Below are 26,018 nucleotides of genomic sequence, written 5' to 3'. Positions count from 1 at the left end.
AAAACTGTCACTTCAGAAAGTGAAGACACATCTGCTTAGGAAATTATAAAGAATGTTGAATTTGGATCCAAGAATAGTATCTACAATTCTGGCAGAATATTGCCCATGGCACTATTTGGTTCTCTTTTTCTTGCATAGCTTTGTATTGATTGTCAGGGCATTAGTTTCACTTCCCTCCTCCTTATCCACTTGAACTTCTGCTGTAGCTGTGGAAGTATTATATTTACTATTCATCAGTGTGTTATAATTTGTTATACCACCCCTGTGGAATATAGGTTCACTTCAAAATAGACCACACAACAACTCTCAAAAGTAGTTTCTCCGTTGTTATTTTTGTTCTCCATCTGACAAATCTAGTGCTTATTATTGGTGCTTGTTAAAAGCCATTCAGGATAGAAATGAAGCCTTCCTCAGTGATCCCCTTCACTCTCTTCTTAAACGAGCTGACTGAAAGTGTTTTTTTTTCCATTATTTCAAATTTTGTTAATATTACAGATGCATAAAAAAATCTTAAGCTACATAGAAGTTGATACAGTTTTTAAGGAAATAATTCAGCATTAGGTATTTGTCACTTTTTGTGAGGCAAAAATTTTTAAATGTTTAATCAAAGGGCATCTAGGTGGTGCAGTGACCCTGGTGTCAGGAGGACCTGAGTTCACATTCAGCCTCAAAGACCAAGTGATCCTGGACTACTCATGTAACTCTGATTGCCATTTAAAAAAAAAAAAAAAAAGAAAAGGTAACCAAGACTGAACAATGGAAAATAAAAGTCATAGTTTAGTTTAGAATGTTGTCGTAGCCTGTTTCTCTCCAATTATATGAGGAGGGAAAATTATTTACTAAAAATTAATGAAAGTTTATATCTTAAAGCAAGCTTGTGCAAGATGGCTTTGAATTAGCAAAGAAAAAGATTTCCTAACTATAAAGGTAGAAGATCTTCATTTCACTTGTGAATAATTTAATTGCTGGTACTTAGAACCTAGTATACAGTGGAGATAGAAATATACTACACAATACAACATGTCACAGCACAATGAATATTGAATTAAGAGTAAACAGGCCTATTAGTGAATCCCAGCTATGCTACTCTTTAGTGCCCTTATGATATGACCTTGGACAGTTCATCCAGCCTTTCTCATGCTCAGTTTACATCTTTTTTAAAAAAGAGGTATTTGAATTAAGTCTTCTTTGCAATACTTTCCTGCCCTAAATTCTGTGACTTGACAATTAGTTGTGTAGCATGACTTAAGGGGCTCAGAACAGATGCACTTCCAAAAAATATACTTATACAGCATAAGTATTTGTTTTGCCTTACACCTAAATTATTTGTAGTGGCTTCCTAATGATTCTCATTGTCTGCAGTCTTGTCAACTTCAGTGCATTTCATGCTTTAATTCCAGGTTCCTCTTCCTAAAACACCTTGTATAACTTTTTATTTTGCTTAGAGGAAAGGAATTGAAAAATACTTTACAGATAACATATTTTAAAAATGCTCTTTTCCTGCACCCCTTAGAGGCTTATTCTTCCAAAATACAACTCATATTAGCAGGTTGGTTTTCAAAAGGCATCTACTGCTAATTTTGGCTTCTACAGATAACCCTATGCATGCTCTCAACACTGGTTCACAAGCTCTCTATCATTGTGCTTTCCTTTGGGAATCAGTTCTTTAGCAGATCTATTTCTTTAAAAGGCATATAGCAAGAACAAAAGTTATAAAATACTTTCCACCACCACCCCCAAGCCCCAGGGTACTCTTTCCCACAAATACTTATTAAGTTCATCAGAAGAAGAATAAGCATGAACTTAAGTACAGTGATACTGAGGCACATGTGTAGGGAAAACTCATGACTAAAGAAATTAATAACTCCAGAACGAAAGAAGATCAAATTTTTTTCTTCAGTGGAAAGGTCTTCATGCAATTTGTTGCAGTGCATGGTGTTGGTGATGGATGACTTCCTTGTTCAGTTGCCTCCTTATGGAATGTTTTGCCTTGGGTGATGTGTCAATCTGTTGGGTTGCACTGGGGCAGGCAGGTTACTCAGCTGCTGGTATGGTTCTTCATTAGACTCCATACTACTGCTACTGGCCTCAGTTGCTTGAGGCTTTTTTTGACACTTCTGATAAATTTCTTGCACTCGCTTGTCATCTGGGCGCCTCTCTCTCATAATACTCCTTCATCTCATATCAGGCAAGAATGAACATAAAAGAGACAAAAGTAACAGAAGCAACATACATTCACTGAAATATAGCAGCTGGACAGGACAAAAGGCAGCTGTTGTCTTTCCCCTATGCAACAGCTCTCAGCAGGACTTGTTTCCTGGAAGCACTAAAGGACCAGAGGAGAATTATTTTGATTCTTTTGTATGTAAACTCCCTTCCTGCTCTGTCTCTTATTTCATTCACCCTTTCCAAAACTAATTAGGAGTTTTGTCATTAGATGATGGAGACAGACATTAGTGTCTAATAATTCCTGGCCAGAAGTAAGCTCACTCAGGCTCCATTTAATAGTTTAGAATAGGGAATATTACATTCATCTTACACATGCATATCTGATCATACTGTGAGCACAAGGCCCTCGTTGGCCAGTCTTGACCACATTTGCTTCATTTCTTAACTTTTGAAACTTAGAACATGAAGAAGTTAAAAGAATTCATCTATTATGTCAAGTCCTAAAGTAAATCAAACCGTGATTTCAGAAATAAAGCATCTTTAATTGAGATAATAAGATAACAAATATGCCACCATGGGGGATTTCCCAACCAAAGAGACAAATGAAAAGGTTTTTATAGTTTTTGAAAGAGAGAGGAGGTAACATGAGGTAACATGAGATCACATGAGATCCCAGCCACCCTCAGTAATTCAAAAAAGGAAAATCATTTCATTCTAGCTATTTTGCCCTTCATGGCATGAATCCCAATGTAAAGGGGCAAGGATCAGCGTTCTAGATCCAGCTTGAGCCAGGTTTCCCCACAAGGCAAGATCCCAGGATGGAACTTAAGGTCTAATTCAGCTCTATTTAATTGATACTAACTTGCTGGGAATGCTACTGACATTCTGACAATACTAGGATCATTCAGGAAGTGGGAAATAACATTACCTTTGGTATTAATTTTCTATCATTATATTAATACTATATTAATTAATACATACTAATATATTGATGAGAGAATATAATAACATATAATATTTTTTCTGTCAAGTCCAATTCCTCATTTTACAAATGATACTTAACTTTAAATGTATATATTTTGTTTGGCCTCCCTTGTCATTACTTGTCATATAGAAGACAGAATGCACTATTGATATATTTGCTGGGTCTTTGGGTCTGCCATCTATTCAGATTAACTGCTTATATGGTCCCATTTTTCTCTGTATATCTTTCTAACTTATCCAGAATTAAATATATAACATCGTGGTAAGAAAAAAAAGTTAAAAAAAAAAAAAAAAAGTTGAATGATAAGAAAGTAAAGTACATAGCAGGCCCTTATTCTTAGCTTCTTCAAACTATCTTTTCCACGTTCCTACTCCTAGTAATGAGGGGGAGGAAAGGGGGAACCCCATTTCTCGCCGCATAGATAAGATAATCCCATGAGGCGCAGTGTCACCTGTAAAATGAATTTACAGGCCCGAAAACCTAGATTGATAAATAAAAGGTTTATTGTAGAAATTGGAAGTAAAGCTCAGTTAGAAAGATGCCAGGGCCAGAGGTGGCCGCTGGGAGGGCAGGAACCCCTACATGGCTGGAAGGATACCATGTGTTGGCTGGCAGGGCTCCTGCAATGAGGGCTCCTGCTTGGCCCTTTTTATACCTAGAAGATGATGGGCAGTACCCCTAAGTTCTAGGCAGGCTTTTCAGTTAGCTCAGATCAGGGCTGGGGGAAGCTGAGCAGACAGTGGGGGCTGGGCCCGGATATTCAAAAGGTGCTTTTGACCAGGATTTGTGAATCAAGGTCAGCCATGGGTTGGGCAATTAGAAAGGAATCTTAAAGGGACCTCAACCCCCATCACTAGAACAGTACAAGCATGTCATCTCTGCCCTTATTGCTTTATTAACACATCACTAAAAGCTAGAAAATAGAAAAAATATAATAAATTAACCTCCAAAGTAAGCATTTATTAAGCATTTTAAATGTGTCAAACATTTTTGAATGTTGGGAATACCTCTGTAAGAAAAAGACAGTCCTTGTTCTCAAGGAGTTGCATTCTAATGGAAGAAAACTACATATAAAAGTGAACCAAACAGCATGGCAAGAGAAGAGCCAGATAAAGGTTTCAGACTAGTGGGTGCAGCTATGAAACTTTTAATCTTATCTTGCAAACTCCATAACACCCTTTGTTCCTTTCTTTACTTTTCCTTACTGAGACTTTCAGTGTCAGGGGCAATATCCTAAGATATTGAGATATAAAAATGAAACCTGAGTTAATAAAGTTACTTTTTAAAGCCAAATATATCTGAATGTCATTTCCCATATCTTAATGGGATTGAGATTTTAGAAGGTAATATCATCTCATTCTTTATTTTTTTTAAGTGGATAAGTTTGCAGTAAAGAAACGGTTACTTTGATCATCTATGAAAAAATATTCAAGTCTAGAAAGGGGACAAAGAATTATAATTGTGACAAGTATACTCAACAGATATAAATTAATCAGGATGTAACTTCCAGTGAATTTAAGTGAAGAAATCACTGCTCTTCTGGGGATTCACCAGTGTGATGAATTTTAAACTTAATTTCTATTATGGATGTTTTCTTTGTCTAGGGTGATTCTGTACAAGCTGGCGATGACTCCCCATTTTCTGATTCTGTTACCTTGGAACAAACTACAAGCAGCATTGGTGGGTCAAGTGGACGTGTTAGTCTTTGGATGCAGTGGGTGCTACCAAAAATTACTATCAAGTTATTTGCTCCAGATCCTGGACACAAAGGAAGAGGTATTAATCTCATTTACTATATATTTAACTTTAATCCAGCTTCTGATGCTTATCAACCTTTTGACTTCTAGCAAATCACTTACCACCTGTACTCCATCCCTTAGTTTAGTCATTTGAGAAATTAAGAGGTTGGACTAAATTGTCTTTGATGCTTCATCTATTTCTAGTGCTAGGATGCAGTTTTCAAAGAAATATTAAAATATTCTTTACCATTCTGATAAATAAGTATTCAAAAGATATATGAACTAATTTAATATCTAATAATTCAAAATCCATGTCAGTATTAAGGAATTAGGTATGCATAAATCTCTTCTATATGATACATACAACCATCATACACTGTTAGAGAATAGATGATAAATAGCTTTGTCTTATTATTTTTGAGCCTGTGAAGTGCCATTAATTCTTTATTATATGATTTAGATATTATTGTTCTACCTGAAAACTAATACTATTTTCATTTAAATTACATTTTAAAATAAAAATGATATTTTTGTGTTATAATCTCTGATTTTATTTGTAGTCCATCACAGTTTGATTTCTGTCATACTTACTATTGAAATAAAGTTTCAGTGATTTAAGAAGCCAATTGCTCACTTTATCCTGATAAATACGCCATTATTCAGAATTATAAATTTAAAAAAATTCTCAATGATGTGAATAAATTTTAAATAAAATTCAGCTCACTATAAGAAACTAGAGTTAATATTCTGTTGCTTCAAAGAATATACTTTCCTTCCTTTCTCTTTCCATTCCTGCTATTATGGCAAAGCCATATTGTTCTTTGCAATAACAGGAGATTAAATCCATGATGGAAATACATTTTCCCAGAAAGCTTCCTCTAAAGAAAACCTTATCAGCTACAATGGGAAGAACCTTTTTATTCAGCAGTTCTTTTTCTCTCCTTTCTCTTTCTTTTCTATTTATATGATATTGAAGTTTTTAATGTGAAATTGAATACAAGAAATATTTATTAAGCAGCTGCCATGTATATATATGTGTGTATATATAATATGTACATTTACATATGTATATTTACATATGTGTGTATATATATATATATACATATATATAGATATAGATATATCTATATATAGATATAGATATAGATATATATGATATTCTACTAAGTACTAATAGAGGTAAAAATTTAGATAAGACATAGTCCCCATGATAATAGAGATTAAATTAGTATAGATGAGCAAATTACATACATAACTAAAATGTAAAAGAATGCACAATAATTTCTCTAGAGAACTGTATAATTTGAAGACACTGTAAAAACAGTGGGTCAAAAGACTTTCTGACTTGTGAGAATCAGTGGTATAGGCAAAAGAACTTTGTACTTGCAATCTAGAAAGACTTGGGTTTGAATCATTCCTCATACTATTATTACTAACTAAATGGTTATTAGCATCTCTTAATCCCTCTTTGAACCTCAGTTTTTTCATCTATAAAATGTAAAATGTAAATGTCAAGGATCAAATGAAATAATGCATATAAAATACTCTGTAAATCTTAAATTACTATATATCACTTCTTAATATATAAGTTGCCATATGAGCCAAACTTTAAAGGATATTGATAAATTAAGCACATGAAGGTTGGAAAAGAACCTTTTTCCTATGGGAAACAATTATAATATATACTCTATTATTTTGATCAAACACTGAGAAACTTATATTATTACAAAATCTAATTAAAATCTTTATGGTGTAAAATTTAAAAAAAATATGTTTTCCCCCAATTACATATTAAAATAATTTTTTACAATTTTTTCTTAAAATTTTGTGTTCTAAGTTCTGTCTTTCTCTCCCTCCCCTCCCTCCTCACTACCTAAAATGGCAAGCAATCTGATATAAGTGACACATGTGCAATCATATAAAAAATTTCCAAATTAGTAGTTTTGTATAAGAAGATTCAAAAGGAAAGAAAGGAAGGAAGAAGGGAGGGAAGAAAGGAAGAGAGGGGGAGACAGACAGAGAGAAAGAGACAATCACTTAGACAGACATAGAGAGACAAAGAAAGAGAGAGAGAATATTATGTTTATTCTGACACTATCAGTTCTTTTTCAGGATATGGATAGCATATTTTATCATTAGTCCTTTGGGATTGTCTTGGATCTTTATAATACTGAGTATAGCTAAGCTATTCACAATTTTTTTATTGTACAATATTGCTGTTACTGTTTACGATTTTGTGTACAATTTTTTATATTGTATGGTTACTTTTCAAAGATCTTTGATGCATTATATATATTAAGATTTCTTTTCTAAATATTCTTGATATGTCTTGTCTTGAAAAATAGGTACTAATGTTAGTGTTTGCTTATTATTGCAGAGGTCTGTGTAGTTAGTGAATTAGAAGATCTCAGTGCCTCAGTAGATGTCCAAGATGTTTATACCAAAGTCAAGTGTAAAATAGAAAGCTTCAATATTGACCATTACAAAAGCAGGTAAATATAAAGTCATACCACTTTTTTATAGTTTTATGATTGCTTTTTTTTACTTGTATGTCCAATGCTTAAGACATTGCTTAGTTCTTAGCAATAAATCCTTTTTCATTCTCTCATTTTTATCTACACACATAAAATAAAAAATAGGGAAAAATATTTTCCTTGGCAATAATTTAAGAATGTTTATATTTTAGCTTATTTAGTTATTAATCAACTTTTTTCAAGATACATTTATTACCATAAAGAAACTTTAAATTAAGTGGATTGTTTAGTGTGTATATACATATGTGTGTATAAGTATGAAGAAAAACCAGTGTTAAACCTTATTTAGGAAATAGTTTTTAACAGTTTTACATATTTTTCTTTGATTCAACAATTTGTGTATATGTATAATATAACTTGCTTTTTTAAAAATGACTTTTAGGAATGTAGCAATGCATAGGAGTTAGACACCCTGGCCTTATAGTCAGGAATACTTGATTTCAAAGCCATTGCTGCCATTGCTATGACTGTTATTAAATTTCTAAGGATCTTATGCAATTCTCTTAAGACTTTGATTTTCTGAGGAGTTACTTAACTTATCATTAAAGAGAGTTTCCTCAGCAGGCACTTTGAAATCATGGATGTAAATTAAAAACAATATGGATTCAGTACATGAATATAAAAAAGATGGACTGTTTATAATCCTTCTAATTGTCATGTTGCATCATGACATGTCACATTGTTTTTTAAATACATTTGCCGATATATTGTGTTAGGTATGTTCTTTTTAAAAAAGGATTTACATAGGGGATTTCTTGTAAAACATTGAATTATTGTTGCTTTGTTTGCATTGTTGCTCTTGGTTGTTTGTATTCTTTCTTTCAAACCTCAATGCTATGTATAAAGTTTTACTTAACAAAAATCACACTTCTTTTCCCTTATTAGTTTAAAGGTTTTTTACTAATGCACTAAAAACAACTCCATACCTTTTATAATTTTTTAAAGTTAGCAATTCCTTCCTGTCACTGGTCCAGGGATTATAGCTCCATATTTCATTGCTTAATCTTATTCTGTTTCCTTTGACCTTAAGACTTCAATATTATGGATACACATATTTTTCTGTTTTCTTTTCCTCACCTTCCTCCATTTCTCACTCTGATTTTTCTCTCTTACTGCTTTCCCATAAAATACCAAATATGACTTCCCTTCTCTGTTTAGGTGAGATCTATATGGTATAAATATTTATTCACTGAAAGAATAACTTGAACTTTCTATAATAAATGCTCCATCAAAATGATGACTAAATTCAATAGTGCTTTGTTTTTGAGAATTACATATTTATAATAAAGCCATCAGGTCTGAGTGTAGCAGTTAGATATTTGAATGAAACTCCTTCTCTATTGTCCAATCCATTTTTTTAAATGAGTGAAAGACACTATTTTAAACAGTCCTGCATCTAATTTCCAATAGATTTTTACTTAAAAATTTCTGGCTTTAAAAGTATCTCTTTTTCTTACATGTTCAAGTAGCATAAATAGGGAAAAAAACTAAGTTTTTTAATTTTAAAACTATCTAATTTTACAAAAAAGATATATGAATTCTATTATTCTTCAAACGTATTAAACATATTCCTATTTTAAGGAATATTCTAAGGAACACATTTCTAAATATACTATATACTAGTTTATTATACTAATATATACTATTATATATAGTATATATTAGCCTTAATATAATAGTATTATATATACTATTATAGCCTATAATAGTATTATGTAATATATATTATGCCAGCATATACTATATACTAGTATACTAGTATTAGAAATATACTAGAATAGGAAAATATTCTAGAAATGTATTTTCTAAAGGATATATTCTAAAAATGCATTCATGACTTTTAAAATGTGTAATAAGAAAATGTAATACATTTTAATAAGAATTTTTAAAAATACATATAAATGTTATATTTATGGTAGGTTACAATAGGTTTGTGGAATAGATGATTTATGGTATTGATAAGGAGATAATTTGGTTTTTTTTTTTTTTTTTTTTTTAACAATTCAGTATATGACACTGTTCTTACCTAACCAATTGTATCTTCATCAAAATACTTCTTACACATTATTTTTCATTATAGCTCCTTGCTTTTCATTCCTGGTCTTATTATTATTGTGTTGTTTTTTTTCTTGAAGCATTGAGTACAATTAATGATGGTTTGATCATGGTATCTCTGTGAAATTTATGTCTTACATAATTGATTTGTTGATTGCTTTGTCTGATTGATTTTTCACTTTAATATGGCAGTTATTAATGTTACAGTTAATTGAAATATAGTTTTATATGGCTAAATTCTGTAAATTCAGAAAAATTACAGAGAATAGATAAGGTTAACCTCTGTTTTCCAGGCCAGGCGAAGGCTGGCAGTCAGGACATTTTGAAGGAATATTTCTTCAGTGCAAAGAAAAACCAGTGGTGAGATTCATTCAGTAAATATAAATTTTTAAATAGTGCTTTATAATTAAACTGTATGTATTTATTTTTTAATGCAACAGGAATATTTACAAGAATTAGAACCTCAACCTCAGAATGATTTTATACATTTTAAATCCATCTTGTATTGCTTCAAGCTGCTTAAAGTTTGTAAATATCTTTCTCATTTAACAAATTTAGCAAACATTTGATAAAAATCAATATAAGGTTGCTTTCATTAATTAATGTACTATTGACTTCTATCATATAAACTCTTTGGAATTATTTATTCTCTTCATTTCTTATGTTTAATCTCATGCTGGATTGTTTCTATCACCTGCAAGTGGAGATTTTATACTAAAATATTTTCTTTTTAATTCTATTAACTGTGTATTTGCAGACGGTCCAGATTGAGGCCATATCAAACAGAGGCATGCAGCTATGCAGACTTAAGCAGAATTTAAAATCTGTATGAATTTTTTGCTTATGGCTTTTTATTGCTTTTTGTCTCTCCACCCTCTTTCCTCCTGTACATCATCTAAAGCCTGGGGGAAGAGTGTTGGTCTCTGGGGCAATATGGAGGTGTCTTCCTTTCCTGTACTGACAAGCTGAACAGACGCACCTTGTTGGTTCGACCCGTCTGCAAGCAGGACCCTTTCAGTAATTTCTCTGGCTTCTTTCCTTCTGTAAGAAATCATTTGAAAATTATTCTACAGAACTTCCATTAACAGTAACCCATGAAATAGATATAACTACTTATGCAAAATATGGTCATTTCTCATTTTTTTAATCTGCATTTTGTCTTTTACTATTTATTGTCTACAACAAATCTGTATATTTTGAATTGGCTTGTCTTTACAATCCAATCTATTTGTGTTCTGTGTTGTTTCTTCATAAACTCCATCCCCATGGAGTACAAAATCTTTTTTATCCTTAAGAAAGCCTTAAGAAAAAATAATTAGAAAGATAAATATTGCAAAAAAAATATGTATATGGTATATTGCAGTACCAAATAAAAATTATAAACTAATAAGCAAGAATTGACTGAAGTGATTTTGCCATACCATTTGTATACCTGACTCAAAAGCTGGTCATTTCATTCCTTTGTTGTCCTTTTGCTCTTACAACCATTACACAACAGCATTTTATTCAGTGCTCTCTTAAATAGAAACAAATATACACATATGTTACTGAATAGAGAGAAGGAGTATCCTATTTTAACTTTCTGTTGCTGATATGACAGTTATTTGAGTAGTAGAAATTCAATATAGTAACATCTAGATAGATTGTATTGATTTGAAGGGCAATTTGGTTTAATTAATATTGTTAAAGATCTGCCACATTTGATCTACATCTTGCCACTGGTTTCAGAGTTAGATAAAATTGTAACATATAATATATAGGTATATATATTTATAGAAATGAGATTTAAATAATGCAGCAGAGATTTACTAAAATAGCCAAGTGTTAAAATTTTGTTCCTCTGGAATTCAGAGGAACAACAATGTATTTACATAAAAATCAAGTGTTATTTAATAGGTCAAGATGCCTGCTTATATTTTCTGCTCTTCTGGGTAATTGATCAAGAAAAGTAATTGTTTGAGATTTTCCCAGAAAACTACAAAGGGGTATAAATATATATATATATATATTTTTTTTTACTTCTGAGATTGGATGTAAAATGGCTTTCATGTTAGTGGAAGTTCTGTTTAGATTTATATTTCTTCCATGTCTGTATCCATATGAAACATTGTTTTATATATATGTACATAAAATACACTTACATTTGTACTTTAAGTGTATTTAAGTGACAGTTTTAACAAATTAAAATATTCACATGTTAAAAAACTTATATTTCAAGCATACAAAATCTGCTGTTATTGAAGTTTCAGTTGTTTATGTAAGGGCATCTATTTGATAATGCTAAAATTTGTCAAATAAATAAGTCCTGATATTCCTTAGAGTAACATTTAACAAATACAATATTGTGTTAATTTCATGTACAAGCTAGAAAACCATTCAGTATGTGTTCTCTAAAATGGTTTTGAAAATTTTTAATTTTCTTAGCCAAGAGCACCATTTTGGCTCTTCTGATCTTGTAATACACAGATGCTATAGTGCTAAAAACTGCACAATTTAAGAAGAAGCAGTTGTTGGGATATTTGGGAATGGAAAAACCTTCCTTTTCTGTCTTCAGACCACACACATACTCCAAGTCATATATTGTGTTCCTCCTCCCAGTCACTACTTTTTGCCACTTAGTGAGAGATCAGTATGTCTTAGCCTGGCCCTGATGCTCCCTGGCTTGTTTGTCATTGGCTGAGGCCTCTGTTTGTCTGACAGAACAGAAGAAGCAATGAGTAAGGCAAAGCAAGAGGGAGAAAGTAGAAGAGAGGGCTGGCACAATCCTGAATTAGAGGAATACGATTCTGAGGAGAGATCACATCGGGTGTGAAAGAGACATTTTTCATGAGGTTACACAGTCATTCCTCTACAAATTCCTTCGACCACACCATTCATGGCCATACTTTTTGCTAGAAGAAAAATAAAAGACTTTTTCCATGTGCCAATAGAGGCCTTTAGAGAGTGACAGCAGAGTAGGAACAGTAGTGACAGTGGCCACAAGACTCAGTGTGCTTCTGTCGTTGGGTTATAGGGACTGAGGAGAAAAAGTGGACACAGAACAGTATTGCAAGTGATGAGTTTACAGTAGTACAGACCCTTTTCTGCTTTGCTGCTTATCTTGCTTTCTTTCTACATCCTTTCCCTAATCCAACTGATGTCATTTTTTTCTGGTAGGAAAAAAATGTCTTCAATCCAATTGCAACTCTAATTTTATATTGAAAGTCAGTGAGAAGTCAATATATAGGAATTGATGTACAAAAAATTTTTGGAGCAGCTCTTTTTATGTTGAAGCATACGCTACCTCAAGTTTTATCTTATTTATAAAACCATTATTTTGCTATTTTTTATTATATGCATTTTGGAAATAATTATCTGAAGTTGTGTAAAATAGTTACAAATACATGCTTTTTCATTATAACCAAATGCTTTTTGCATATTTGAAGGTAACGATTATTATACCTGAGGAATGTATATTATTAAAGTAAAATAAGAGATTTTGCAAACAATCACTATGGAAAATTACTTTTAAAATACATATGTTTTGTTACTATGCCAAACAGATATTTTAGTATGTCACTGTTAGAAAATGTAACATCATTATGTCCCAATGTTGGAAAGGATCTCAGAGGCCTTTTTGGTTTAGCTTATATCTGAAAAAAGATTTCCTTCTACAATTGAGGGTTGTTTTGTGGGTTTTTGTTTTTTTTGTTTGTTTGTTTTGTTTTGTTTTGTTTAAATTTTTTTGGGGGGGTGTTTTTGGACCCATTTACCCATTTGGTAAAGTGTGTATATTGCTTCTCAAAATAATGAGTTTAAAGGCATAAAACAAAAATGTGTATAATTACAAAATATCACAGTATTTGAGGGGAAAAAATTCAAAGACTCCCCGTCCCCCCCTCCTTCCAGTTAGGAATCTCTCTTTCTGCTTAACTTTGTACTATAGGTATAAGTATATAGTGGGTAACAGTTTTTGCTTGAAAACCTTCAGTAAGATTTTCTCTATCTACCCCAGAAGGCCATTGCATTCGAGATAGTTCTTATTGTTGAGATTTTTGTTGTGGTTGTTGTTTTTGTTTTTGTTTTTGTTTTTGTTTTTTCTTCTGGAATCAAACCTTAACTTGCCTCTGCAATTCTTACCCATTGTTTCTGGTTCTTCCTTTTGGACTTAGGAACAAGCTAAATTTCTCTTCCCCATTTCAGCTTTTCAAGTACTTGAAAAAGGATATTGCTCCCCTTAATTTTCTTTTTTTATTCTGAAGGTTAAATATTCTCTTTTCCCCCACTTGATCTGCACCTGATATAATCTTGAAATTCTGCCATTCTTTTTGTCAAGACATTTTGCCTTTTCCTAATGAAATCTAATTTTGATTTAATGTTATGCACAAATTAAATAGAATACTCTATGTGTGGTCTACTCTGACCAGGACAGAGTACAGCAAGTTCTATAACTTTCTAGTTCTAGGTTCCATTATTTCTTAATAAAATCTCTGGACTTTGCCTAGAGGAAAATCTTTTTTTTTTTCTTCTTTTTTTTCTATAACCTCAGCCAGTATTCTTTGCCCAATTATCCATCTTATAAAGTAAGCAGACAAGATATGGTAATTTTATCACCATAACTGGAAAGAAAAACTATTTCTCCATGCCTTACATATATATGATTAATTAGGAAATTTAACATATATGATAGGCACTAATACAGAGAATAATAATTAAAAATAAAATCTAAAACTTAAAAATACTTCATTAATTTTGCCACATTGCACATTGCAAGGAAGAGTCCTTATCCAGAATTCAAATGACAGTATATAAAATTTTCTTGAAGTTGAGAATGTCCCATGACCATCTATACTCATCACAAAATATAAGAAATGAACTCTTTTGAGAATTCACTTTCTCTATCATTAAAGATACTGCTTATTACATACCCAGTCTTCACCATATAATTCACAGACTAACAGTTGATCTTTTGATTTATTAATTTTACCATAGAGAAAGCAATTCTCAATTCAGATTTAAATTCTTACTTTGTCAAGTATGAGCTGTGTGATCTTGGCCAAATCACTAACCTCTTGGGGTCTCCATTTTTTGAATCTATAAAATGAGGGAGATGGGTTAGACAGTCTCTAAGATTCCTTCCAACTCCTTGAAGACCTTATTTTTTTAATCCTAAAAATCCTCACTTGTTATTTAAGGAAATAGGATCCAAAAAATCATAGATTCATTGGCATCTTTAAATGAGATCATATTAATTCAGTAATGTGCTATACTATGGTCAGAAATCTTTTCTAATGATAAATAATGGAACTCAATTAAAAAAAAAGATGTTTAAAATTAATTAGGAATAAAAATGAGACAGCAGAGAATAGTAATTTTTCTTTATTTGGAATGTTCCCCCAAAAGCTTTGCTTCTAACAGAATTCTCACTCTGATTTCCTTATTTTTTTTTTTTTTTTTTTTTTTTGAGACAGACAACGTCAAAACTTTTAGATGGCTCACATCAGCAGCATGGATTTCTCTCTCTCACATATACAAAAGCAGTAACTAAAAATGTCCGGCATAAATTAACATCAAGGAGTGACCGAAAAAGTTTCCATAAGTTATGTGAAGGCTTAACAGATGGCTCACCTCACTTTCTTCATGAGATTCTCCTTTCTGCACAAGCATTTGATGTTGTTCTCTGTTTTCCTTTACTTAATGCAATTGCAAGCATTTTTCAAGCAAAGCTACCAAGAACGCAACAGGTGAAAAGGAAATCTCCAGGTCAGCCCATGAGGAGTCATACTCTGACCTCCCGCAACTTGCCTTTGATCTATATCAACACTAGTATAATCAGAGTTTTTTTCCCGAAAATTGAGGAAATGCAACCTGCTGTTGGAGGTAATGTGTAAAGAATTGTATGAATCTGTATGAATTTTATCTTAACCCTTTCCCAGCTATTTTTCATGCTGTCTTATCTTTCTATTCATTTTCTTGCCCATTGTGTTTAATAATCTGGGTATACTCAGCATCCCACTCTGGAGAATTGAAGTAAAAGTTCTATTCATTTGAATTAATGATTAGAATTCAGCATCAGGAGATAGCTCAGTTTATCAAAGACTCAATTGGAGAACCAGAATTTGTCCTTTAGAACAGTTCCATTTATAAGGTGCAGAGGAATTAAGTATAAAGTTATCCTATTCTATTAAATGTTGTTTTCTTTATAACATGATTGATACTAGTGGAGCTTGTGTCTCTTATCCTTTTTCTTGAAACCACAGTCTAGGTTTTATACACACACACACACACACACACACACACACACACACACACACACACACACAAACATATGTATGTTTGTAGTTGAGGTGACTAAAAACTTGCAGTACAAAACAGTAGTGGTAAAAATGAGAAAAAGAAGAATGTCTTAATTCTTATATTCAAAATTAATGAATTTATCATTCATTCAGCAAAGCAATATCTACTTTGTACAAAACATTGGTCTAGGCCTGAGGAGACTTCAATATTTACAACTTCATCTCACTTTCCCATTGAATTCTTAAAGCATCTGCTATATTAAATGGATGATCACCATTAAAAAAATAATGATAACAGCTAATATTTATACTTTCTCTACATCAGACACTGTGCTTAAGAGCTTTTTAATTATTAGCTTGTTTGGTCCATAACTACCCTGGGGGTTAGGTTCTATTATTATCCCTATTTTACAGATGAGGAAAATAAAAGAAGTAGAGGTTAAGTAAGTCACTTGCCTCAGATCACACAGCGAGTTAGTTCAGAAGCTGAATTTGAACTGATAATTTCCTGCTATGGTCCAGTCTAGCTCCTCTGAAGGGCTCAGAATAAGTCCTTAAATGCAAAGGTCTGGGCTAGTTCCTCTGAAGGGCTCAGAATAAGTCCTTGTCAGGATAAGCAAAAGTCCTTGCCCCACATGTGGACGCCAATTTGTAATGTTCTTGAATTGTGAGGGTCTGGTCGTCTGCTCAATTATAATCCTTCTCTGGGAGGAGATCTGTAAAATCTTTTCCTCTGTGTGCAGGTTTCTTGGGAGCTCTGAATCTCCTCTAACTCTTGTCCTTCCTCAGATCAGACTGGTCTCCTTTCAGCCTGCCTGGCGTCAAGACTTTATCCAGAGTCGATTCTCTCAGACCCAATGCTGCCCTTCTTTTATCCTCTCAGAGAATGGGCGTGGGATAACGCAAGAGCTTCTGGGAAACATTACTTCAACCAATGAGCTTGTTCCTCCTAGAATTCCTAAGGTGTAAACTCCCTTTAAAGGCCTGAACCAAAGGTCTGAGCCAGAGAACTGTCAAGTCAACCTGAATTCTCACCTTGTCACTGTTAGATTTACTAAGTGAGAACTGAGGTTTTCTGGACAATTACAAGGTGAGAACTCAGGTTGACTTGATAGAGGGGGCAAGCTCATTGGCTGGGGTGGTTCTTCCCAGAAGCCCTTGCATTATCCCACGCCCATTCTCTGGGAGGATAAAAAGAGACAGCACTGGGCGCAGAGAGCAGATAGGCCTGGAAAAGGATAAGAGCTGGAGGAGATTCAGAGCCAGGATTCAAGAAGAAAGACTCTCTGCATTACATCAGGCCTGACGGGGCTCTCTGCAGGAAGGGAAGTCACTTCTAAGGACAAGAGTTAACAGCAACTGCCTGGGGACAACGGTTCTTTTACAGGAAGAAGAATCTGTCGGAGAGATTTGAGTAGACACAGCAGATCTCTTCCCAGAGAGCGATCCGGCAACTTCTAGAGACGACAGCTCGTTACATGTCACTGTCCAAACAACCTGAGTTCTCACCTGGTAATCCTAACAATTTCCTGTCTCCAGGACTTTAGTTCTATCTCCTGTACCACCTGACTGTCCATCACTGACCATTAATTCTTAGATCTGTAGCTCATCAGTAGAAAATCCTGAAAGAGTGGAGGTGAAGTCAGACTTTGGCAGAGCAGAACTATGGAAAACAACATGCGTTGGAAAGATCACTAATAAGAGAGACTTAGCTTTTGGCTTTATTTGATCATAAACAAGACAGCACCAACACACCTCCTTTCCTTGATTTCAGTGGCTCTCTGTAGCAACTGCCACAAAAATTAGCAATAAGCTTTATTGTAATGTTTTTCAAAATATGTTGTCCTTTGTTATCTGTGGAAGACTTTCTTGCTAGTTTCATCATTCCTGTTTTATGAAGGTATTTAGATTTGAATTGATTGTTCTATATGTTGTATGTTAGATTTAGTCATAGGCAAACATTTGCAACCTTCATTTTCTTTCCTTTTTTTTTTTTTTTTTTGTTTGTTTGTTTGTTTGTTTGCTGAGGTAATTGGGGTTAAATGACTTGCCCAGGGTCACAGAGCTAGGAAGTATTTAGTGCCTGAGGTTAGATTTGAACTCAGATCCTCCTGACTTCAGGGCTGGTGCTCTATCCACTCACTGCACCATCTAGCTGCTCCAGCCTTCATTTTCAAAAATAGGGGACCCCCTAGATCATATGTTAAAGTATTTAGATAGATTATTGTCAAGTGAAGTTGAAATTCAATTTGCCCACAGTCTTTGCCCATATGAAATTATAAATTTTTGTTAAATAATGATGAGTTCATCAGTAATTTATGGTGTTGTCTATATCTTAAAGTTGCAATAATCCTTACTTTATATATTATATGTCTCTAAAATAAGTTTAATTGAATTGTTGATGCTACATTAATTTATAATACAATCACGTAGATAAAGATGTAGTCCCATAAGGAAACAATTTAAAAATCATAGAAACATTTTCTCATAAGCTCAGGAGGAGATAGATGCAAACAGGCAGAGTTCATTTGCCTTACTTTGTAACCAGTAACTTCTTCAATTTTCCATCTGTGAATAGAGAAAAGACAGTAAGAAAACAGAAGTAGTTTAACTTTTTTTGGCAAAGAAGATTTATAGTTCTTTGGGGAAAAGACTCTGGGGATATTCCATTAAAGCAAAAAATAGCAAGATTTTGCACTGTTTGTAGCTGTATTTTATTAAAACTAAGGAAGAGAAATTGACCATTTGAATGATAATTAGAATTAAATAGATCTTGTGCTAACCACATTTTGAAGAAATTTGTAAAGATTTTAATGAATCTGAAAGGTAAAATTTTAATGACTTAAATGTCTTTTCCAGAAAGTTGTCTATAGTAAGCATTCTGAAATTACTGGTGTTGCAAATTATAAGACAAAGTTTTTTATATGAAAGCAAAAAAAAAAAAAAAGAGAGAAGTTGCAAATTTTTTCATCTTAAATTGAAACATTTCAGATTTCTCAGATGTTCTGGCATATACAACCCAATAGGTATTTTCTAAATATTGTACTGGAGAGTAAATTGTCAGTGGTGTCTTAGAGAAAATTACATTAAATACAGGAAAGAAAGCTTGAAGAGAAAATGCCTCACTGAAGGCCTTTGAAAGCTGTTGTCTAGGAGATGCTGGACATTTAGTAAGCACATCTCAAAGTGAATTGCACATAGCTCTAAACAAATATTTGTTCAGTGAATGAATGCATCCAGAAACCAACCAAAAAGCTATTAATGGACATTCTTCATAGCGTCTTGTAGAGAGTAGTGAAATGCTTTCACGGTGATCCAGAAATACCCGTAAGTTTTGCTTCTCATAAACCAAGTGAGATAATAATTATAAAAAGTACATATATACATGTGTATAGCATACACGCACATAATACACACATACACACACACACACACACATATATACACCTACACACATACCCTTATATTGGATATATGTCAGTTATTCTGTACTTTCAAGTCTCATAGGCATAGCCAACTCAACATTACAAAATGTGACATACTGTTTTTACACCTAAACCCTCTCCTCTTCTGAACTCCCTAGTACTACTGAGGGTACTGCCATTTTCCCTTGTCTATACTTACTGTCCTTAATGCTTCACTTCACTCAAATTACACATCCAGTCTTATCCTAGTTTATTCTATTTATTTCTATCTTCATCTCTTTCTCTTATGCAGCCTCTAAATTAGCTTAGATTATCATTATCTCTTATTGGGACTTTTGCAATAGCTTATAAATGGACTCCTTACCTTCAGTCTCTTTCAGTTCCAATATATAAATTGCTAAAGTGAGCTTCTTAGGGTCCAGATTTGATCATGTTGCCCCCTCCTTAATAAATTCCAGTGGCTGCCTTTTACTTCCAGGATCAATTATCAATTCTTCTACCATTTGCAAACCTTTGCCTTGTGGCCTTTTCATCTTTTTCTTGGCTTTGTGCACTTTATTCCATTGAATGCCTTCAGTGCCCCAGCTATACTGGCCTACCATGTTCAAAATACTTTGTCTCCTGTCTCTCATCACCTCAGCTTCTTAGTTTCCCTTTAAGACTCAGCTCAAATCCCATCTTAAAGCTTTACCCAAATTCTCCACACCTATTAATTATACCCTGACCCTCTTATTCACTCATAAGGTGGCATTACTTTCTCCTTTGGGATTACATCTGTTATGTCTTATGCACCTAATCACTGCATGTTGAGCTCCACAAAGACAGGGACTATTTTACTACTGTTTGGATCCCTACCTTTCTGCACAGTATCAGACAAATAATGCCTTTTCATAACTTATTCTTTTCCTCTTTTTTTTTACTCGAAGAAAATTGTCTTAATAATATTTGAGAGATAGGACCCCTAGTTCTGCCCTTTTTTTCCCTCTTCCTTCTCATTCCTTCCTGATCCAAAAAGATACTTCCAGCTTTTCCTTTCCTTACTCTTTTTCTGTCTGTCTTCTTGTCTCTCTTTGGTCATTTTTCTCTCTACCTCCCCCCACTCTTAGTTTCTTCTCCTGATTTTTCTGAGCCAAGCTATGCTAACTTCACTTCAGTCACAGCTGGACTTAATTGAGTGATCACTGCATTCTTTGAGTGCCACAGTTGGTAAATACTGGGCATGTGCTTCTGTAGGCATAGTCTATTTAAGACATTCCTTGCATCTTTTATTATCATTTCTTTATAGCTTGTTTTTGAAGGATGCATTTCTGATCCAAGAGAGAAAATTTTCAGCATTCATATATGTTCTAAGTAGCATCATAAAGACTGAGATGTTAACAGTTTTGGTTAAATTATTTTTTTAGCAGTTTCAATAGAAAAATATGCCTTCTGTTCTTGACATTGGAAACATACTCAAGTTCAACAAAAATTAAAAGGTCTACCAAGAAACCCACACACATTCCACAGAGCCTTTAGAAAAGAAAGACCTTTTGAACTATACCAGTGAATTACAGATAATGCATCAGCCTTTATATGGAAAGGACTTGTGGTTAAATTATCTCTTGTTAAAGCCTCAATAAGGACAGATGACTAGAGCTGGTTCTTTGTGTTGTCTCCTCAGATTATTATCCTGCTTTCAGACTCTTATCAGGATCTAGCTATCTAGCCCAGAATTTACTCATTTATTTTTTTTTTTTAACAAAGATTAATTTTCCTAACTGAATGCCATAATCATTAATTACAACCATAAGTTATAGAAATGTACAAAAGAAGCATTTTGAAATCAAAATACAAATAAAGATCAAGACTCATCTTGTCCTATCTTTACATTGGTGATCCTGACCTCTTTGGAGTGGGAAATCACTTCTAAGTTTATCTGGTAGCATTTCCTCATCTTGTTTGTGTTATGGACCCTTTTGTTAATCTGGTGAAACCTATGAACCCTTTCTCTGAATAATATTTTTTAAATGCAGAAGATTTCAAAGGAAAGGGAACCAAATTAATGTTAACAAATATCATGCAAAAAGAACTTAAATAATTCTTTCTTTTTAAAAAAATTTAAAAGCTTTTTTCAAAATTTATTTTATTTGAAGAAACAGAATAAGAAAAAAGAAAACCAGAAAAGCAGTACAAATCAAAATGAAACAGAACAAAAGAGGACGTTATCATGTGCCCAGCAGAATAGCAGGGAGGATTCAAAATGTATTAACAACAAATACCAATTTAAGACATTATATATATATATATATATATATATATATATATATATATATATATATATATATATATATATATATATATATATATATATGTATATATATATAGAAATATATATATATATATATATATATATATATATTAGTAGAAGAAATTATATTCATGAGTATCCATCTTTTCTTTACTTCCTTGTAAATTGTTCTTTTGTTCTTTGCTGCACATCTTTATTTGCTTTATTCTTCCTCCCCCTTTCATTCCCTTTTCTACTCCCCAAACAGGCTATATTTAAGTATGGACATTTCTATGTTCATATGTAAATGTACACCTACATATAGACACACATAGACACACATAATCTCCATTTCATCCCCCACTACACCTCACAAACTATAGTTAAGATAGATATATTTATGTATAGACATATAGATATATATACACATATATTCCACATACACACGTCTTTTCTATCCCAGCTGACTCTTTCATTAAATTCTGCTTCCAGAATTTAATTCCCCAATTCTAATTCTCAAAGAGATTTTTCATTTTTGATACTGTGTCCCCTTTTCTAATTGATCAACTTTTTTCATAATCTTGTTTTTCTTGTATGGTTTTTATTTTAATTTATTTTAGTTTTTTGGTTTTTCCTCAGTGTCTCTCATAGATTTTTGAGTTCTTCTATAAATTCTCTCTGGGCATGAAGCCGTTTCAGGTTATTTTTTGGGGTAGAAGGTCTTTTTACTTTCATGTCCTTCTCTGAAGATGAACTCTGATCTTCACTGTTCCCATAAAATGTTTCAGTAGTGGGGTTCTTTGCTGGTTCATTAATTTTTTAAAAATGAGAAGTATTAGTGTAAGCACCCCTAGTTGTGGGAGGGGGAGATGGTGCCTTTGGCTTCCCTTTAGCTCTCCCCTCTGACCAAGAACCTCAAACCAAAAGGTCCCCTGTTAAGAACCATGCCTAGGTGAAGGGACAGGTCAGTTCTAGGAGAGCCTCCACACCTGTGGATCATGACATCTGAAGGAGTTACAGGGCGGCCTTTGTTGACACGGGTGTTGCTGACTGGGAATGAGATAAATTGGAGGCAGAGGGAAGAGGAGAGAGGTCAGAGAATACAACTGCCTCTCGGTCTTGTATCATCATCATCATCCTCTCACTTGAAGAGCTATAGTTAGACCTCCAGGACCCACTAGCAGGTGGCTCTCCATTCCTCTTCCAGCAAATGCCCCGCCCCCCTGCTTCTGCACTCACCAGGTGCTGGTTCCTTCTCACCCAGGGTGGTGTCTCAACAGCACAGCTAGGCCCAGAGTTCCTAATCAGCCCAGGTTCTTTCATTCTTCCAGGACTCAAACCCTGACAAACAATCTAAAACCTCTGTAGTTCCTGATGAGGTTGCAGCCACTCTCAATTTGCCCTGCAGCTCCCTACTTGCTAGCCTGAGGTGTTTGCACTTGGGTTAATCCTGACCCAGGTCTTTCTTTGGATCTTCTCTGGTTGTTTCTGGAGGACCCCAGTGCTGCTGCAAGACTTCTTAGTTTTTCACCAGTTCACCTGAGGCTCGAATTTTGAAATGGGAGAGCTTGAAATTTACCAACCTACTCTTCCAGCTTCCCAGAATGCTCCCCCAAGTATTCTTTCAAACAATTTCTCTTGCCTGAAACTTCCTGAGCCTTCTGGGAGCTGGTCAGAACCCAAGTGACCTTTCCTTTCCTCTTTTATGAGCCCATAGCACAAAAGCTAAAATTTAACCTTTGTAAGCCCTAGGATAGTGGTAACCAAGAAGCCTATAAAACCATTATGTTGGGCCCCACTGATGTCCATCCTAATGCTGCTGACCAGTGGCAATAAAGTATTTTCAAGCTGTTGTACTTAAAGCACAAATGCTTGTGAGCAGGAAGAATGAATTATATATATGGTAAAAATGTGCAAAGATGCTAGACATCATTTTGAAATTGCTAGATATGACAATGGTTATCTCCTAGATTTGTTTAGCACTATAAAAAAACTACCCTTTATTATATTATTTCTCCACCTATTTTTCATTTTTCTTTCAAAGAATACCTTCCTTTGCATGTCTTATTGCCAAAAAACCCCAACATAATAGAACTGATTAGACTTGTCTTTCTTTTGTTTCAGTAACTGAGGCTGCAAGAGAAGACACCCTGGTTTTGAAGATTGGTTCCGTCGCCATGGCTCCTCAGGCCGACAACCCACTTAGCAGAACTGTTCTAAGAAAAGACATTTACCAGTAAGTGTGTTCTCTTTATGTCTAGCCCAGCCACAATTTCATTTTGTGAGGACAAGCACCAGTCTATAAAAGTGCTGCACCATGGAGCCTCTAGAGATATTTTTTGTTTAGGATCTTTTGATATTCAAAACCAGGTTTTTCTGATTTTCTTCAATTGTGGCTTTAAAAATTCATTCAGACAAATCAAGTTTTTCTGTGAAGTGTTGATGAATAACAGAATCTAAGCATCAAGTCATCATGAAACTGAAGGAGTGCAACTGAAAATGTTTTAATGCATCTTCTTAATCTGATGAAATCTTCAGTCATATAAGTATAGAAAGAATGTTCTAGAACTACTATTTCCCATTGTAGTCAAATTGTATCTGGGAGTAGGTTTTCATAATGGAAATGTAAGCAATTATTTGAAATGTAGGACTATGAATGTCATGTGGATCAAAGCTGTAAAGAAAAAGCACACTTCTGAGGAGAAATTTCATAGTAAACACATTTTCTGTGAAAATGTCGTGCTCTGGAGTTTGTCACTAAGCATGTGTAAACCACAGTAAGCGTCTTTGGACAGCAAAACTGGTGAACACATGTAATCAGTATGATAAAAATATATATGATTCTTACTGAAGTTGGCACTACCCCCAGACATGAAAGTGCAGTTGCAAATAATACCACGTGAAAAGAGTCACAGAAATACTGATGAACAAGTGTCCTCTACTTCCTGCTCGTCTGTTTCTCAGATGTGGCAGTCTCTCCTCCTGCTGTGTGTGTGTGTGTGTCTTTCTCTGTTTCTTTCTCTACTTCTCTGTCTCTCTCTTTCTCTTTCATCTCTTCCCCCCTACCCCCTTCCTTCATTCTCTATCTCTGGCCTGTGTCTCTCTCTCTCCTACTCTGTCTTTCTTTTTCTGTAAAAGAATCCCCTACAGTACTTCAGTAGAAGTTACTGCTGAAAAAAGACTGATTATTATGAAGATAATTAATGTCTAAAAGATGATAGCTATTTTACTCTTTCCAGTTTGGAATTTTTTTTAGAAAGATAAAATCTTATCTTAAAGCTAAGATTCCTCTCTGATGTAATTAGTTTTATTTTTGTTTTGTAGTTTGTTTGATACATTTAAATAGAAAGCACTGCTATTCCTTTAAATGAGTAAAACAGCTTCCCTTATGAATTTTTATAGGATCATATAAAATCTTAATAGAAAGAGCCTTAGAGATATTATGGTCTAATTTTCTCATTTTACTGATGAGGAAACCAATAATAGGAAAATTTAAGCATGTTACCCCCTCCCACACCCATTCAATAAACTCTTGCAGCTACTTGTTACCTCCTGAATCAAATATAAAATTCTGCAGTCAGCATTCAGAACTGATTTCCATCTACCTTTATAAGACTTCTTATACCTTACATCTTCCCCATATCAGTGCTTGGAATTCTCTCCTTCCTCATCTCTGTTGACATCTTGACATCTCCATTTTTTGCCTTTCTTTGTGTCCCCAGGGACTTTGCACAATGCCTCATACATATTAAACACTTAATAAATGCTAGTCAACTGACTGACTAAAATTGTACTTGTACTACAGGAAGCTTTTTCCAGTTCCCCTAAATACTAATGCTTTCCTTCTATTGATTTCCTCTAATTTGTCCTATATATAAATTGTTTGTATACTGTTCTTTACAAATTGTCTCTCCTATTTTCAAGAGGAGAACAAAAATATTTTTGGCTTCCCCCCCCCCCCCCCCTATCCCCAGAATTTGAAACTATGCCTAATGGTAAAATACGAAATAGAATATTTAGAGAACAAACAGACTTTAAATATCATTTGCTACATCCCTCTAACAAATGAATGAAATCCCTTTAAAACATCCCTAATAAAGTTCTATTTTCTTTCCTGAATATCTCTTAGCATTGGGAATTCTCTCTCAGAAAATTCCATTCTTTTAAAAAATTATTTTAGGAGTTAGAAAGTTGTTCTTTGTATTAGGGAGAAAATATGCTTCCCTATGATTTCTATGTACTATTCTTAATTCTGCCCTCTGAAACCACACAGAATAAGACTCATGACAGTTTTCACAGATTTTGGAGATGGTTATTGTGTTCACTTCTATAATTTAGGTCTTCTAGCTTTTTTATCATGAGTCAGACATACAGGAAAAATACCTTTAGAGGACAAAGGAGGAAATAGATATCTCATTTTTTTCTGTTTTGTTTAAATTGCCTTGTTGAAATACTCTATACCATATTTCTCTCTTCCCTTCTCTAAAACTGAGTATTTTCAGGTAGGTACAACCCTCTCTGGTCTTTGGTGGAAGAAGACCAATCTCTAATATAAAGGGGAAGCTTTTTC

At 33.7% G+C, this 26,018-nt stretch overlaps 1 protein-coding gene across 8 annotated transcripts in view; it reads left to right on the top strand.

Annotated features, from left to right (window-relative positions):
* The window catches only part of VPS13B (vacuolar protein sorting 13 homolog B), a 973,300-nt gene that overhangs the window by 508,635 nt on the left and 438,647 nt on the right, over positions 1 to 26,018 (top strand). For 5 of the 8 annotated variants that reach the window (XM_074268391.1, XM_074268380.1, XM_074268410.1 and 2 more), the window contains exons 25-29: positions 4,759 to 4,930; positions 7,271 to 7,385; positions 10,384 to 10,525; positions 14,933 to 15,341; positions 23,573 to 23,684. In XM_074268391.1, the coding sequence (XP_074124492.1) occupies positions 4,759 to 4,930; positions 7,271 to 7,385; positions 10,384 to 10,525; positions 14,933 to 15,341; positions 23,573 to 23,684 (950 nt within the window). Of the gene's footprint in view, positions 1 to 4,758; positions 4,931 to 7,270; positions 7,386 to 9,775; positions 9,843 to 10,383; positions 10,526 to 14,932; positions 15,342 to 23,572; positions 23,685 to 26,018 lie in introns of all 8 variants that reach the window. The other 3 variants (XR_012482414.1, XM_074268399.1, XR_012482416.1) reach the window with 3 other exon arrangements.

Source organism: Sminthopsis crassicaudata, chromosome 1 (genome assembly GCF_048593235.1).
Source record: "Sminthopsis crassicaudata isolate SCR6 chromosome 1, ASM4859323v1, whole genome shotgun sequence".
Taxonomy (NCBI): domain Eukaryota; kingdom Metazoa; phylum Chordata; class Mammalia; order Dasyuromorphia; family Dasyuridae; genus Sminthopsis; species Sminthopsis crassicaudata.
This window is presented reverse-complemented; position numbering and strand designations above follow the sequence as displayed.